The sequence below is a fragment of the Octodon degus genome, unplaced genomic scaffold (assembly GCF_000260255.1).
Source record: "Octodon degus isolate 3935 unplaced genomic scaffold, OctDeg1.0 scaffold00052, whole genome shotgun sequence".
NCBI classification, from domain to species: Eukaryota; Metazoa; Chordata; class Mammalia; order Rodentia; family Octodontidae; genus Octodon; species Octodon degus.
Genome location: NW_004524628.1, coordinates 13,183,975 through 13,200,643, shown reverse-complemented (window position 1 = coordinate 13,200,643; position 16,669 = coordinate 13,183,975). Strand labels below are relative to the sequence as shown.

The following is a 16,669-nucleotide window of genomic DNA, read 5'->3' as shown; positions in this document are numbered from 1 at the left end:
CGCAGGGCACCCCGCGGACAGACGCAGGACACCCCGCGGACAGACGCAGGACACCCCGTGGACAGACGCAGGACACCCCGTGGACAGACGCAGGGCACCCAGGGACAGACGCAGGACACCCCGTGGACAGATGCAGGACACCCCGCGGACAGACGCAGGGCACCTGTGGACAGATGCAAGGCAGTCCGTGGATAGAGGGCACCAGTGAGTCCCAGAGGCACCGCAGGCCTGCTGGCAGCGGATGCATATCCTTTCCTACCACTCATATGCAGCTTCATATCTGGGGGTGGCTACAGAAAAGTCATAAAGTGTGTGTTCTCCTGCCTTACAAAAGGGAGTCATTCTCTTCTTTAAAGCAAAGATTGGTTTCAGGATGACTTTAACGCAGCTTTAACAGAACTGTTTAAAAGCTAACGTTAAAGTAAAAACCCACTGTCTCTGCCTGCTCCATGCCCTCTTACACACTCCATCTCAGCACAAAGGGAACGCTGGCACTGTGTGCCCAATGCTGCACGGGCTCCCACAGGAGGCCCAGTGGCACCCACGTCCTGGGTGGGTGAAGCACAGCAGATATAAGGATGCAGCCCTGTGTCTCAGCATGATCCACGTATTGCCCACAAGCTGCGCCTCCACTGGGCAGGGGTGGAGGAAGCCCCTGGAGAGTCCTCCAGAAACAGTGAGCAGAAACTGTGTCCTCCACACCTGTTGTGCAGACAGGAGAGAGCCACACAGAGGAAGTCTGGCATCCCTGCCCATGCCTCACTCTGCAGGAGGCAAGGACCATCATGGAGGGAAAGGTGGCATGGGGCTCGGGGACCAGAGTACCACTTCACACTCAGGGGCTCCTTTCTCCTTGGAAGCCCTCAGGACTCAAGCAGAGCAAGTCTTGGAGAAAGACACACTGTAACAGGACACACACACACACACACACACACACACACACACGCACGTACCCTGGGACCCTTGCAGACACTGCGACCAGAGAGCCTGACCTCTCAGGGCCAGCTGGCGCCTAGGTCTAGGTCTGCACTCCGGGTCACATCCCAGGACCCTACACACCAAGTCTACCTCACAGACACCCTGAGGCTGGGCCAGCTGAGCCCCAGACTTGCCCTGCCTGAGGGCTGATCCATTCTGCCTGTCCAAGGGCTGATCAGCTGCTGTTCCTGAGACCCAACTTGAATACTCAGCTCTATGAACCCCATGTCCTTCCCAGGGTGCCCTGCATAGCTCAGTGCCCATGAACTCCTGCCAAGGAGTTGCCTGTGTCTCCAGATGCCAGGCTTGGCGAGCCCCATCTTTAGCATGGAGCTGCATCCCACATGGGTAGACATCCCTGTGCCTTCTAGTCCTGGCCTGGGTTGGGGAGTCCCCCCTTGAGCAGCAGGCTGTGGTGGGACTGGTATGTGCTGGAGACCTCGTTTCTTTTGGGAAAGGACTGGGTCACAAGGCTCTGACCTTGTGGCTGATCAATCTATTAATACAGCGATAAGATGGCTGTCTTACCGGAAGGAGCAGACACAGGATGCAGGGCCTACTTGAGGCACTGGGCCATGGGGTGTGGCCTTGGGGACTGCACCTGGCCCCTCCTCTCTGGCGCTCTCTCCTGCTCCCTGCTGCCCTGAGATGAACAGCTTCCTCCATCATACTTTTCAGTCATGTTCCTACCTGGGGCCAGTCCTGGACTGAACGCTCTGAATCCAAGTGGCACCCAAGAGGATAGGACCGGAACTTCCACTTCTTGAGGGTGATTTGACTAGGATTTGGTCAGTGTGAGGATGGCTGACCAACATTCCCACCAGAGTTTAGGGATCCGTTTAGGGACCAGAGGTAGGCACAAACGCCAGTAGCAATGGAGGCTGCAGTGAGGCCAGCAGCTGGGGCTTCTCTGCCTTGGGAAAGAATCAGGGAAGGATCGCACTGGAGGGGTGTTCTCTCCTTCATATCACATGCCGCTCTGTGGCCTGAACTGCTCCCCAGTAGCACCCCTCAAGGAAGACCAGAAACAGGGAAGGTTGGGGCGGCCACTGCCTTACTGTGAACGGTTCTACCCAGCAAGACATGCGGCAGGAATGAGAAAGATAGACAAGAAGACAAAAGCTGGGCTAGGTGGTCGCTGGTCTGCCTGATGGGCAAGACTCATGCAATGCACAACAACACGATCCTTTATTTATACTTCTGCAAAGTTAGCAACACTGGACACAAGGTTGCCTAGCTAATAATAGCTGGGCTGACCCAGACAGGATGTTTTTCTCAGGACTGAGGTAGCTTGTTTGCTTTAGGCGCTGAGGCCCAGTCCCACCTACAAACATGTGATCAATTTATTACCTTCCTGCAGCCTCTAACACCAGAGGATCCTGTTTGTGGTGTGCGTTGCCAGGAAGTTCTTGGCTCTGCCCTGTTCCTAGTAAGGTCTCTGCCCAGCCTCCCCCTAAGGGTCCAGTGAGAAGCCTGAGCCTGGGACAGCAAGGGCCTATGTCAGCCATTGCTGGAGCTGGCCAGGCCTGCAGGCATTCTAGGATCTGTCCCCTTCTCAAGGCCCCACCAGACCCCATGAAATCACATGGGGCAGCACAGAGCACAGCAGCTCCTGGGCCTCTAGAGGGAGGGAAGCAGGCCAGGTCCCCGGAAGCAGCCATCCTGGCCCCAGGCTGAGGGAGGAGAGGGACCCCAATAACTGGCTCCAGACAAGCAGCACAGCAAGGTGACAACAAGAATTAGCATTTGGACACCCTGATGAGAGGAAGGAAGGATATTTGGTTCCCTGAATGAAACATACATTGTTCACTGTCAAGCAGAACAACAGAACAAGACATAAATAACAGCCAGTGTCCATCCTACTGGTTTCACTCAAACACGGTGTGCACTATACTCCTGCAGGCTTGGAACTCTTGGTGCTGGGGCAGAGGCTAGACCCGGCCACACAGCAGAGATGAGGCAAAATCGTAGCTCGTGACTCACAACTGCTGGGGGCAGGAGGCAGGGGACAGAAAGCAGCAGGGAACAAGAGGAGGGGCAGGAGGAGAAGGAGGAGGAAAGAGGGTGTGTGTAGAGAGCCAGCCTCCGGCTCAGAAGGACCTTGGAGGGCTGTTCACCACAGGGGGCCCAGGGGCCTGAGGCCAGACCAGCTCTGACTCCGGCTTTCCTGGAAGGCTCCATGGGGGTTGGGGAGGGCATGTTTCCACCTGGCAGCTGGGCTGGGCTGGGCTGTGACTCACTGCCCTGGAGCCATTACACCTGTGGCTGACTGTGGTCTGGGCAGGGTCTCCATGAGCCCACAGCCTTGGGAGGTCCCACCCATCACCCATTTCCATGCTGAAAACTGGGCTGGCTAAAGGACCTACTGGCCAGGCCCATTTGGCACCCAAGACCTTGAACTCCAAGCCCACTGCGTCAGGGCCATGTGCCAGCCTTTTCATCCCACATCCTTCAGCAAACTCCATGGACAGCAGGTGTCAGTGCCTTCCCAGGGGTAGGGAGGCTGGGTCACCACTCTGGGCACAGCTGTGGTGAACAGAAAGGCTGATGGACCCTACCTTGGTGAAAGTCAGGCAGTCCTGGTCCTGGTCCTGGTCCTTCATCTCAAAATCGTACAGTGCAGTACCCTGGGGCGGGGCCTGTGGTAAGGGTCGGAGGCACTGGACGTAGCTAGCTGGGAGGAAGCCCCGGGTGCCGTGCAGCTCTCCGTGGAACCAGTGGTCATCCACCCGGCGCCGCAGGATGATGACGTCCCCCTTGTTGAACTTGAGGTCCCCAGGCTCCTTCCCCTCGTAGCTGTAGAGAGCCTTGCCATACGGGAGTTGAGGCAGGCTCTGGAAGCAGAAGACAGCACAGCGTCACTGGGATGGTGAGCTCCAGCTGGGTGGCCTGGGCTTCCAGGGGGGCCTTTGTGTTCCGCAGAGCAGGCAGCCTCTCCAGGACCTCAGTGCTCCCAGCCCCCGCTGGACAGCTGGGTCCCCACTGAGTGAGAGCTGCCTTCCCTCACTTCATGGAACCCAGTCCACAAGTGATCTGCCCACACTCGGGGGCCCACAGATGTGAGTGCTCACCCACCCACTGCTCTGTGCTAGATCGACTCCCACTGACTGCAGCTTACCAGAGGTGCTCTCCACAAGCCCCAAGATTCTCGGGAGTTATCATCCGACAGAATTTTGTTTCACCTGATGGCTTCACTCAGGAGACAGAGCTCCAGGTCTGAACCGCACCACGTGGATCACAAGGTACCTGCCCCCGACTCTACAGGCCCAAGCAGCCACACCCATGCACCAGGCCAAGGCCAGGGAGCCTTGTCCCTGTCACAGCCCTCCACCAGCCATGATACACGCTCCCTGTTACGTACAGCTGCCTAGTCCAGTCGCATGACTGTGAGGGCTTAGTCCTGTCCTCTTGGTCGGGGCCTCTCCTGCCAGTCCATCAGGGGTGAGTGGTCTACCTACCACAGCCCACATGGAGCCACCTACTTTGGTCACAATCCTCAGTCGCCCTGAGATTCCGTGAACCTAACTGCCTTCTGCCCGAGACACTCCTTTGGCTCAGACTCCTGCTGCAGCCACCCACAAGCTCTTCTCGCTGGGCCCGTGCTGCAGATCCTGGGCCAGATGGGCTCTGCCTTCTCCTTACAGCTCGCAGCACCAGCCCAGGGGTGGGGTTTGCCAGCAGCCCTGCTCGTGCAGAGGAGCACTGTGCTGTGACACCCTCAAGTCCCCTCCTGAAGCCACACTTCGGCACCAGGCTGCCTGTACCGCAAGCCCTGCAGCACTCAAACCATGAGCAGCAGAACACAGAGGCCGCCACCTAGCAGGCACCCTACCCACGGCAACCTAGTACAGCAGGTGGACATCAGTGGCAGGAGACCAGCAGGCAGGTGGAGCAACCACTGCCAGCTGCCACAGGGCAGGCAGAGGGTGGAGAGGAAAACCAGCATGTCTAGCCTGTGCAAGGAGCACAAGCTACCATAGCAGTTTTCTGAGAGAAGCACAGAGGGACAAAGAGGGGCAAGAGTTCAAGCTCGGTCACCACAAGTCACTGGGATGCTACCACTGTAAGCCACCAGGATGCCACTGCTGTAGGTCACCAAGGTACAGGTGCCACACAGGACTGACCAGTCAGGGACCAGGGACTCACAGACAGTGACTACGATGTATATGATGTCTTCAGCTGTCACTCCAGGAAGTGGGCCTGCTGAAGCCTCAGGAGTAGAGGTCAGGAAAGCTGCACCACCCCAACACAGGGCAGCCAGCAGCATGGATCATGAGCCAGGGTGCAGGCAGGCTGGGGGGACCCTGAGACTGTTAGCAGAGTCTCAAAATGGCAGGGTAGCCCTTCCTGCCTGCCTGCCTTCTTCCATCTTCCTTCCTTCCTTCCTTCCTTCCTTCCTTCCTTCCTTCCTCCCTTCTTCCTTCCCTCCTTCCTCCTTCCTTCCTTCCTTCCTTCCCTCCCTCCTTCTTTCCTTCCTTCCTTCCCTCCTTCTTTCCTTCCTTCCCTCCTTCTTTCCTTCCTTCCTTCCCTCCCTCCCTCTCTCCTTCCCTCCCTCCCTCCCTTCCTCTTTCCTTCCCTCCCTCCTTCCCTCCTTCCTTCCCTCCCTCCTTTCTTCCCTCCTTCCCTTCTTCCTTCCCTCCTTCCTTTCTTTCTTCTCTCCTTCCTTTTCTCCTTCCTCCTTCCTTCTTTCCTCCATCCTCCCTCCTTTCCTTCTTTTCTTGCTGGTTTTTGGGATTTTTGTGTTTGTGGTCCTACTAGGTTGTTCAGGCTGCCCTTGAAATCGTGACTCTCCTGCCTTGCCCTCCTGAGTAACCGGCTAGTAGGTATGCACCGCCACACACAGCCAGGGTGACTTTCTTGTTCTGTTTCAAGGTAGCTTACCATTCTTTTAAAAGTTAAATATAACATTTTTTTTTCACCACAGCCACAAGGAGAAGCCTGGGCTTCCATCCAAGGTTTCAAAGGACAGAAAGAAAGCCGCATGAGGTACAAAACCTGGCCTTGCCAGGGTGTGAAGCTGGTACACAGCCTGCCCCTCGCCTGTGGCTATGGGTGCCTGGGCATGACCCAGGGCCACAGGTCATGGCCAGTTGGTCTCTCTCGTTACTGTTGGTCACCCCTGTGAGCACGCAAGGCCAGGTTCTGCTCAATAGGATGAGTCACCTGGCCCGGTAGTGCCCGCTCCAGCGTCCTGCAGACAGCTGACAGAGGCCACTGCAATCACCACTCACACCGCAGTGCACGCTCTGGCTTCCACTTGCTCAGTCTGGCTGGGACAGCTGGAACAGGGGACAAAGAACTGTGTCGCTGTCTTTCCATCTGGGAGCATTCCCAAGCCTGGGGAACCCAAATGGGCCCCTCATCTGAGCGCCGGCCAAAGGTCACCCACTACAGTCACCGCACAGCCCCACCTGCAGTGTCCCGACTCTCAGACACCCGGGTTCCACTTTCCTCTGAGGGTGTTGCTCCAGGCAGCTCACTCTGTCAGCGCCTGCTGTGAGCTTACTCCACAGCCCTCGTTCTGACCACACACTCTACCAACTACCAAAGAAAGGGCACCCCATGTTCTATATGTCCAGGCTCTCAGAGACCCTATGTCCCTCCAGTCCCACCCCTCACCCCCACCACACCCCCAAGTAAGACCAGTGCTGCCTGCTGTGTTAGTACAAGCTCCCAGCACTACCCTGGGGTCCAGGCTCTTCACCATGGCAACCACAGCCAATGCTGGCACTGTCCTTTCCAGACACCGCAAGTGTCCACTCTCAGGAAGGACATGGCCCTGAGGCCCGTGGGCTTCACAGATGGAGATTCCCACCATGCACAAGCTGGGCTCCCCAGGCTGGGAGGAGGAGGAGGTGGTGCAGGGAAGGAAAACAGAGGCAGAGCAGCAAAGGGGCAGGGCAGAGGGAGCTGGGCCAGGAGGCAGCAGCCCTGCTCACCTCACTGCCAGCATGGGGCAGGGCACAGCTGAGGGGCAGGAACGTTTAAAGACCGGGGCCCCTCTGAGGGCAAGCAGGAGGTCAGACAGGAGCGTCCAAAGGCTAGGGGAGGCAGGACCCCACAGGCTGTTGGACCTGCTCAGAAGCAGCAACACCAGACACCACCGTCTCATGTCCTTAGTGCCTGTGCCCGTGAAATCCACCAGTTAGTTGGTGGACAGCCCAGAGGCCACTAGCTCTCCAGGGAGAAACTCCTACAGCCTCACTGCACTGCCCACATCCTGAGGCTCACACCCGTGTCCTGGGCCAAGCTGGCACTCTGAGCCACAGCCTTTCTGACCATAGACAGACACCCCTATAGTACAGTGAGGCACCCCCAGCTCTGCTGTGAAGGCCAACACTAAAGAAAGAAAAGGCAAAAGTGGAAAGAGCCTGAGCTGCCTATGACACAGTGCACACCAGCTACACCCACAAGGCACAATAATAATTAAAACCAGAATGTTGATTTCATTACATGAAGGTGGCGCGCAGATACCCCCCTGGTTTGATGTCCTACCCTGTGGAGAGGAGATGGCACGCAACGGGCATGTGCACACACTGGGCAGGGCAACTCCACGAGATCACACTCATGCATAGAGGCTATGGTGAAGAGAAACTGGGGCCTGATGGACCCGGAGGACTCGCTGTCCCTGCCCACACCTCCCACGGGCAGTGGAATGTCAAGAAAAGGGTTAAATAATGACAACCAAGGAAATGCATGGTCACTAGGTGACCCTGGCTACATGCCGTTTCTTACAAGGAAGGGCCGGCTGCCTGCCTTGGGGGAGAAATGTTATTTACAGCTAGCCTTGCGTGCGCTATCAACGTGCCCACCCTTGGTTCTAGCCACGGCTGGACGTGATCCCTTCCAGCCTTGCAGGGCTGTTGGCTCCAAGTCACTTTTGTCTGAACACATCCATAAGCACTTAATGTGGTGTGGCATCCCATACCAGATCCTCCCCCAGAGGATTCCCTTTCGTCTTTGGCGCTGTCTTCTGCCTCCCTTGACATGGTAATACATTGCCTGACTATGCTCATATCTGCTGTGCTTCTTCTTTTTTTTTTTTTTTTATAAAACAAAGTTTAATCATGTTTTAAGACTTTTCTTAAAAATTATTTGTATACATTCAACTCTGCTGTGCTTCTGTAAGGAGCTTACTTTGTCTTTTAAAAATCATTATATGGCTCTTCTCTGTTGGTGAGTATCCAAACCCCAACTTTCTAGGCCATATGTATGTGGCTTCCTGCTGCTACATGGAGTGCCGCTGTCAACCCCCATGGAGCCCAGGCCCAACATGGGTTACAGGCTCAAAACAGCTCCCAGATTATTGCTTGATAGTCCTCAGAATCAGAATGGAGTTAACTCTGCAGAGCCCTAATCAAAGAATAAGCTCAAAGCCAAAGGTCATGAGGGGCTCTGAGGCACACCTGCTGAGGACAGGAGCTACACATGGAAGACTTCCTGAACTGCGACTGTGCAGAGACTGCACAGGTGTGCTGCACAGGTGCTGTGCAAGGCCACATGGTGCCTGGCCTCCAGCCAGGCCTGCAGCTTCAAGGCACCCTCCACAGTTCCCCTCGTGTCCTGCAATTGCCTCTGCCTATGGTCTACTATGGCACTTGGGTTCCCACCACAAATGTAGCTCAGCTGCTCTTCTCGGGACACACCATGGTTATTCAGGTTGACGAGGACACGGATGTGCATACCAGTGCCCTGGGCTGGGGCCGCGGATCAGGGACATTCCCTGCTATTTCCCCAGGACGTGGATCCACAAGGTAGAGGAAAACACACATCTGGGCCTCTCCTCCTCTCTCGGCACCGTGGCCCCTCACGCTCCTTGGGTTGGCCCGGCACTGTGCTGCCCTACCCCGTGCTCCTGCTGCCCACTAGTGACTCTCAGCGCAGGTGGAGCGGGCTGAGCAGACCACACAAGGAGGAGCTGGCAACCCCAGGCACGTTCAGCCCACTGAGCTCTGTGAGCAGAGCCGTCCCAGCTGCATCTCTCTGCCAGCACACACAGAGCCTGCACACTGGCACTGTGCCAAAGGCCTGCCAAACACAGCACCTGGATGCCCACAGAGCGGTGCTCTTGGTAGCAGGTGCCCCAGCAGTGACCCAGTCTTCAAGTGAGTTGTCAGAGAATGATGCTGATTGGACTGTGCTGCAGCCTAGACACTTGTTCCATCTTTAAAAATTACACGTATCTCTTGTCAGAAACCATCATTAGTATATTCTAAAGATTAATGCTTGTGATCTTTATAGCAACTGTAGGAGGCACTATTTGTATCGGTGATGTAACACTTATTACTGTAAACACTATTGTCATGAGTTTACTGAAGATATTGTCTACATTTGCTATAGAAACAAAACCACAAAATGGTCAAGTCATATGCCTAGGGTCACAGAGCTATAGTCAAACCCTGGCAGTCCGAACCCACAGCTTGTGTCCCTAACTTCCATGCAAGGCCAGCAGACACCTTCTGTTTTCCAAGGCCACCTTAGGCTCTTCAGGCCAGGCAGCACATATTGCTAACTCCCCAATCTGCCCACAGTAGCACTGGACCCACTGGTCATGGCCAATGTGGGTGCGACTGGTCCACAGTTGCAGGGGTAGGTCTGGTTGCAGGTGCCTGTGCTCAACCTGTCCAAAGTTCTGTGTGCTGCCCACCCTCAGCCCCTCTGTCCTGAAAATTGAACCTTAAGTTCATGTTTACAATCAGGCTAGGCCCATGCAGTATTTTTAAAAGCAAGAGACCAAGTGGGTTTCTTAAAACAAATAAAAAAGTCTGATGCAGAAGCCTACGAATCTCACTGGTCGCATTCCATTTCCCATGCATTTCAGCAACATCAGACGGGTGACTGTGTTGACAGGGATGCACTGATGGTGGTTGTCAGAAGTAGAGTGAATCCCCGAATCTGAACACACAACTGCTGGCAGAGGAGTCCCAGAGGGAGAGACCCCTCATCCTCTCCCAGGCGCAGGCCTGGGCTGGGCTCTGTGGCCTCTCCGAGGCTGCTAGAAGAGCTCTAGGACAGAGTGACAGGCCCAGGCCAGAACCCCTCTCTGCGCAGGGCTGCCATCTGGACCCCTAAGGTCTCACCACCACATTCTTTTCACTGCACCAGAAAGGCTCAGAGGAGCTGCTGATCCTGGTCATGTGTCCAGGGGGCAGACACACATTCATAGGTCACACAAGTCTGGCAGGTGCCTATGTGGGCTTGGGACAAAGACCAGCAGGAAACACCCCAGCAGGAGGGTACACGTGCCCCTCCTCCTGGGCAGTGAGAGCACACTCACCAACATGCAGCCCCCTCACACAGTGGTGCAGGTGACAGAGGCAGGGCAGTCTTTGTGCAGGCAGAGAGGAGGCGCATTGCCTGTACCCTGAAACAGCTGGGTCAGAGGCAGCAGAGGACCCGCCTGTGTGGTTGGGCCTCAGCCCACATTCATGTGTATGTGTGTGTGGTCTCCAGGCTAGGGATACCTGGTCGAAAACACAGACCCAGGAACAGCAGCTGCTAGGACAAAGAGGCATAAGAAGATACAGACAGTGACCTGGAGAGGCTGCAGACACCAGGGAGACCCAAGGGGTCAGATGGGGCAGCTGTGGGGCTCCAGGCCACAGTAGCTTCCTTCCCAGGTGAGGGACCTCTGGTTCCTATTTACGGCCACACCTGGTGGCAGAGCAGGGTGCCTCTGTCCGGAGTGGCTATGCCTCGCTCCCCTCTAGAGCAGCAGTCTGCTGCATTTGAGTGCAGGTTCTGGAGTAGAAGGACTGGGTGACTCGTGTATGTAACAGATACTCACTGTGTGTCAGACAAACTTATTAAAAGAACTCCAGACACACAGCATAACCGTAGGACACACATTAACACATAAATAAACTGTGCTAATAAAATCACCACCTGTGAATCATCCAATTACATCAGGAGCACAGGGACACAGAGCTCATCAAGGCACAGAAAACCAGGCACAGCTTGCCAAGCACCCTCCTCCCAGGCCATAAATAAAAGAAGCGCGCAACATGGGCAGGAGGTAGCACTTGGCCTGCGGTCTCAGGAGACCCTTGGGAGAGCCACACGACTTCAGCTCCCTGTCCCCACGTCAGCTCAGCTGACCTGTGTGACACAGCTGCTCATACTGCCTGCTACTGAGCACCCTCCTAGCCACTCTGCAACCTGCATGTCACAGTGTGCAGCATGGGGGAGGACCGAGTGTCACCAACATTAGTAATCAAGACTTAACAAAGGAACTGTGGTTGCTCAGCTCATGGCTACCAACTGAACTCCAGAGTACTCAGCAGACCGACGGCACTGATGTCATTCAATGAGTCTAACATTGTGGAAGGGTACAAACACATCTGCTCTGTATGAGTGGCAAACGCAGACACCCTGCTGTGCTACCAGGTGTGGCTGTAAATAGGAACCAGAGGTCCTTTTCCTTGTGGCCTGGAGCCACACGGCTGCCCCATCTGACACCTTGGGTCTCCCTGGTGTCTGATCTGTAACCCTTGGCCAATATCTGTGCTGAAGAAAAGGCGGCAAAGCCCAGCATGAATCACATATCTTCTCTCCTAGCTAAAGCAGAGCAACAGAGCTGGGGACCTGCTGCTGCCAGGCTTGGCCACCAGTGTTGGGAAGGTCTGCAGAGGAGGGCAAAAGGCATCCTCCTCAGAGGCACATACATAAGACAGTTTAAACAGATGAAAAGTCCACTCCAGCTCACAGTTTCACAGGCTCAGCATGTGGTTGCTTGGCCTGTGGCCTCTGGGCCTACGGCGAGGCAGCCTGTCCTGCGGAAGACTGCTCACCTTGCAGTGAAGAGGAAGTGAAGTCCAGGGACGGGGGCTGAGTCTCAGTCCTCTAAGGGCAGCCAGTGACCTCAGCGCATCCCCTCAGGCCTATTTCCTAAAAGTGCCACCACCTTCCAATAGTGCTTAGGCTTCTGGCACAGGCCTTGGGGACACTACAGCTCCGAACTCCAGCATAGGGATGTCAGGACTACACTATGCCATTGGCAAAAAACTAAAGAAGAGACTTTCCACATCTTTAAAGGATGCCTTCTCATGTTTACTAAGGATTTGTTGGTCCCTCCTATGTACATGGGTCTAGTGCCCACTAACATAGTATGAATGGAATCTCCCAAAACACTTCACCTCTGTCCTAGGGAGCATCCTATTTAGAACTGTGTGGAATAAGTCATTAAAGTACATGGTGCTCTGAAGTCTAGCAGCATGGTGGTGAAAAGCACGTCCTGGGAGCTGATGAGAGCTCTGGCAGCTGCAGCTGAAGTCCTACCTAAGGAGAAGGGAGGAGCTTGGTGGGAGACATGAAAGCCAGGAGACGCCTAGATGTACGAGCTTATGTTAAGGGCAGTGGACAAGGCAGCCTCTAATTGATGAAGAGGGGTGTGGGGCCACATGCAGACTCCCCAGCACATAATCTCAGCCCATCAAAGAAACACTCCATGTCCCGATGGAGGTCCAGGCCAGGCTCGGAGCATGGAGAAACTAGAAGCTGCCTTGAGTTTACTTTCTGGTTGTCTTGCCAACAGCTTCTCCCTGCTCTTGGAAAGCTGAGGAGAAGATCTTAGGATTTGGCCCAGAGGTAACAAGCCACAGAACAAAGGCCCAAATGCCCAGATTTCCCTTCAGGGCTTAGCTGCCCACTGAACAACACAGGGCACAGCCTGGCAGAACATATACAGTCCCAGCTTGCCACAGACATCGAGGTGCCCAGCTGGCTGCCCTCTCCATGGAAACCACAGTCCTCAAATGGCAGCCAGCTACCGAAGGGGCAGGAGAGAACACACAGTCTTCAGGCATGTGGGGCTGTAGGGGCTGTCAGAGCCCCTGGGCACACATCTTTACCCAAGCCTGTCTCTGTTCACCCATCCACCATGCCCACATCTACCCATCCATCATTCCTCCTGCCACTTGCCTCATCAACTCGTTGGCCCACTGTGCCTTCCTCCTCCCTCCCTCTACTCGCATGCACCTGTTCACTGCCATCTACACCAGGCTGTGTGTGTGTGACACACTCAGACACAGCTATGTGAGGGATGACACACGCATTCAATGTTTGGATGGAAGATGGAGGTTTGTTTAGACTCATAGTATACACAGCATGCCTGGCTGTAAAGCTGTGTGGTAGAAGTCTTGGATAACTCGGAGATTCACCAAGGTAATGAAGGAGTGAAAGAGGGGAGGTATGAGGAAAAGAAAGACAGTGAATGGGGAGAGGCAGTCATAGGACGGTTTTGCTGTTTTCCTTTGTTTTGCAGTCATGTGTGAAATGCGCCACACCGGAAGAAAAGACACCTTCTCTGAAACGCACAGAGCCACTGATGCCCTGCGCTTGCTGGCAGGGCTGAGACTGAGCAAGCAACTTCTCCCTCACATTCCCTCCCAGGCCCGGGCGCCAGTGGGAGTCCACAGCATGTACTTTATGTGTCCCATTGCCTGTGAACTTTTTACTGTTTTCTCCATTTAGAGTCACTCAAGTGTGTGTGTGTGTGTGTGTGTGTGTGTGCGTGTGGTGTTGAGGATTGAACCAGGACCTTCACAGTGAGCTACTTCCCTAGCCATTTGCATTTTTTTTTTCGGTTTTTGAGACAGTCTCGGTAAGTTTCACAGCTGCACAGGCTGGGTAGACTTGTGATGTGCCTGCCTCAGTCAGTCTCCAGAGTGAGGAATTATAAGCGTGTACCCCCATGCTCAGCTTAATTAAGCACTTTTAACTAGGAACTAATAGTGCTGTCTTTTTAGAGTGTCCCCTTCTCAATGCTAGTAAACTCGACCCACCTGGATCCACTGGATAATTCTGGATTAGAAGCTTCCAGAACCACCCACGTTCCCATCACTCCTCTTTTCTTATTTTGCAACAAACATTGTAAAATCAGCTCAAGGTGAGCTCAACATGGGTCACAGGTGAAGGCTGAGCCCACAGTAAGTGCAAGAATACTCTGCCCAGCTTGTTTATGTCACCTTCGGCTCCCCATCCCCGTGCCCCATGGGGCTGTGTGCAGAAGAGGACAGGAGTACTTCTGGAAGAAGCTTGAAGGAGACTCTAGGCTCGCAAGAAAGACCGCGGGCTCTACCAAAACACAACCGAACCCAAGAAGCAGCAGTGGCTGGGACGTGGGAGGAGGGGTGTAGCACACACTGCCCCAGCATCAGCTCCCTATCCCTGACCAGCTAAGCAGAACAAAGTCTGAGCACAGGGTTGTTGCAACTGCAGATGTCCTTCTGCTAGGTGGAGCCACCCTGGGGCCCTCACCTCACTGCCACCAAATTGGCTGTGGGCCTTGGTTATATCTGCATAGCTTTGGGAACAAGGAGGACTAAGGTGCCAGATTCTAAGTCTGGTAACAATCAAGAGTATAAAACGGGACATTATCAACAACTGTAGTACTGTCCATCAGCTCTGTGACCCTGGCTTCATGAAAACACTCTCAGTTGGACCAACGGAATAAGAGATTGAAGACACAATGACAGTCTTCAAAATGCACAGCCCACCTGCAGAGCACTGCTGGAAAAGCAAGCATTATGAACAGTGTTGTTTCCAGAAAGCAGCTGAGTGGGGGAGATCCCTACCACAAGGATGCAGGAATGCCGCAGGACAAAGGACCAGACTTCAGTGGGCGGGGAACACAAGGGCGCGGGGTCCTCAGGAAGGACCAGAGCTTGGCCACAGGTGGGATGTAGGCCACGCCAGGGTCAAAGCAGTCACAAAGAGACCGTGGAGGCCCTCAGTGAATCTGCTCGACGTCTCCGTTAGGGAATGCTGCTTGTTTCCACAGACACCACAGTGCTGTGGATGACGGTATTCATCACCTGTTGGCAGTGCATACTGGAGAGTGAGGTCGCGTAACACACAGCCTGGGTTTGCTGATGAACATTCTCAGGACAGCAGCAGTGGAGGGACCTCCGACGTGGGGGTCCTGGACACACAGGGAAGCCAGACAGAAGCAAGGACTCTGCAGAGCCAATCATGCAGACAGAGCCCTGGGTGTGGCAAGCACAAAACCAGCACTTCTGTATCCCAGTGACGAGCAGCTAGCATAGGACTGCACATATCTATGTCGTTGTACATGTGACTAGAAATACATTTAACAAGAATGTGTGCTCCTTTGTGGAGAATACTATGCAATTTTACCAAAAGACCTTAAAGGCAATCTAAATAAAATGAAAGAAATATTACATTCTTGGGTAGGAAGGTTCAAAAACTGATTTGTCACTCAGCTTAGCATACAGTATAAATGCATTTCCAGTGTCAAAGTCAACACAATCTTAAAGTACTTGACAGATAAATTCAAAGTGCATATAAGGAGAAAAGTCCTTGCCCTAATAGATGTCAAGATTTTAAATACATGGCAGTAATTACAGAAATGTGGTTGGAGCAATGCCAGACCAAGAGACTATGGAGCTGAACGGAAGCAGACACGCACACTCGACTTCTGACACAGCCACTGCAGCTCAGCAGGAAAGGCCAGGTGCTCAAGGGGGCTGGCCAGCCGGCGGGCTCAGCAGACCGAAGCACCTGTGAAGAGCTCAGGGACCGGGTGTGACCCCCAGCATGCTGTGTGAGCCCCAGCCCCTGGGGGCGCACTGAGATGGTGTATGAACTGGGCGTGGTGGCGCGCTCTTGTAATCCCAGGGTTTGGGAGGCTGAAAAAAATGAGGACTGCTACAAGTCCAATCTATGTAGTAAGACCCTGTAGACCCTGTACTAAATACATAAAAAATAAAAAAAGGTTTTAAAAGAGAGCTGAGTGCTGGTTGTGGAGGTATGGGCCTGTAATCCCAGCATTCTAGGAAGCTGAGGCAGAAAGCACATAAGTTTGAGTGACACAGTGAGACCCTGTCTCAAAATAAAAATAAAACCGAGATGGGAATGTAGCTCAGTACATGACGTGGCTTCCTCGGCTGCACGACAGGCATTAGCACAAAGCTGCTTTACTGGGAAAGGGTGGAACAGCCACTGTCTCCACTTAAAACAGTGATAGGACAGTAAACACTAGGAAAACCTAGAAAAATGCAGAGCTGCCTCTGGGTGTCCACAGGGCTGGGTGCAGGACCCCACTGATTCTGGAGCTCTCAGACTGACTCCTGGTGACACACACCTCACACGACTCCAGGAGACGCACAGCACCTAAGGTAGAGCAAGCACTGCGCAGGCCCTGGGCGTAAGGGCAGGAAGGAGGTCTGCACACTTTTAGCGCTAACACAGCTTTTCCTGATGGAGTCTGTGGTGAACTGGAATATAGAACCCAGAGCTGACTGTCCCCCAAACAGGCTTGTGCAAGAGGCACAGACCAGTGACCCTAAGAACATGAGAAGTTACTTGGCAGGCTGCATAGTCACAGAGTTGCAGACTGACACCTAGTGGGAGGCTGCTCCACACCCGCCAGATGGGAAAACGTTAAAATCTCTGACCACACAGCACCGCAAAGTACAGGAAACCATGCTGTACCCCTGCTGGTGGGAGCAACAAAGTGGCCAGCACCACGTGGCTGGTGACCCCCGCCCAGAGAGGGCAGAGTAATCTGCAGGCTGAGACCCCCACAAGGCACTCACAGAACGGATGGCGTGTGCTGTACTTGAGTCACGGTACCCTACGGCAGGGACCAACGATACCTGCGTGTCCTGCGTGGCTGGGTCTCTGCTGTGAGAAAGAGCTATTATGGAATGCTCAGGTGCCAGGCTGCCCT

The 16,669-nt window shown here is 54.3% G+C and overlaps 1 protein-coding gene across 1 annotated transcript in view; it reads right to left on the bottom strand.

Annotated features, from left to right (window-relative positions):
• The window catches only part of Sh3rf3 (SH3 domain containing ring finger 3), a 174,117-nt gene that overhangs the window by 70,556 nt on the left and 86,892 nt on the right, over positions 1–16,669 (bottom strand). The window contains exon 2 of the mRNA XM_023717374.1: positions 3,537–3,812. Within this exon, the coding sequence (XP_023573142.1) occupies positions 3,537–3,812 (276 nt within the window). The remainder of the gene's footprint in view (positions 1–3,536; positions 3,813–16,669) is intronic.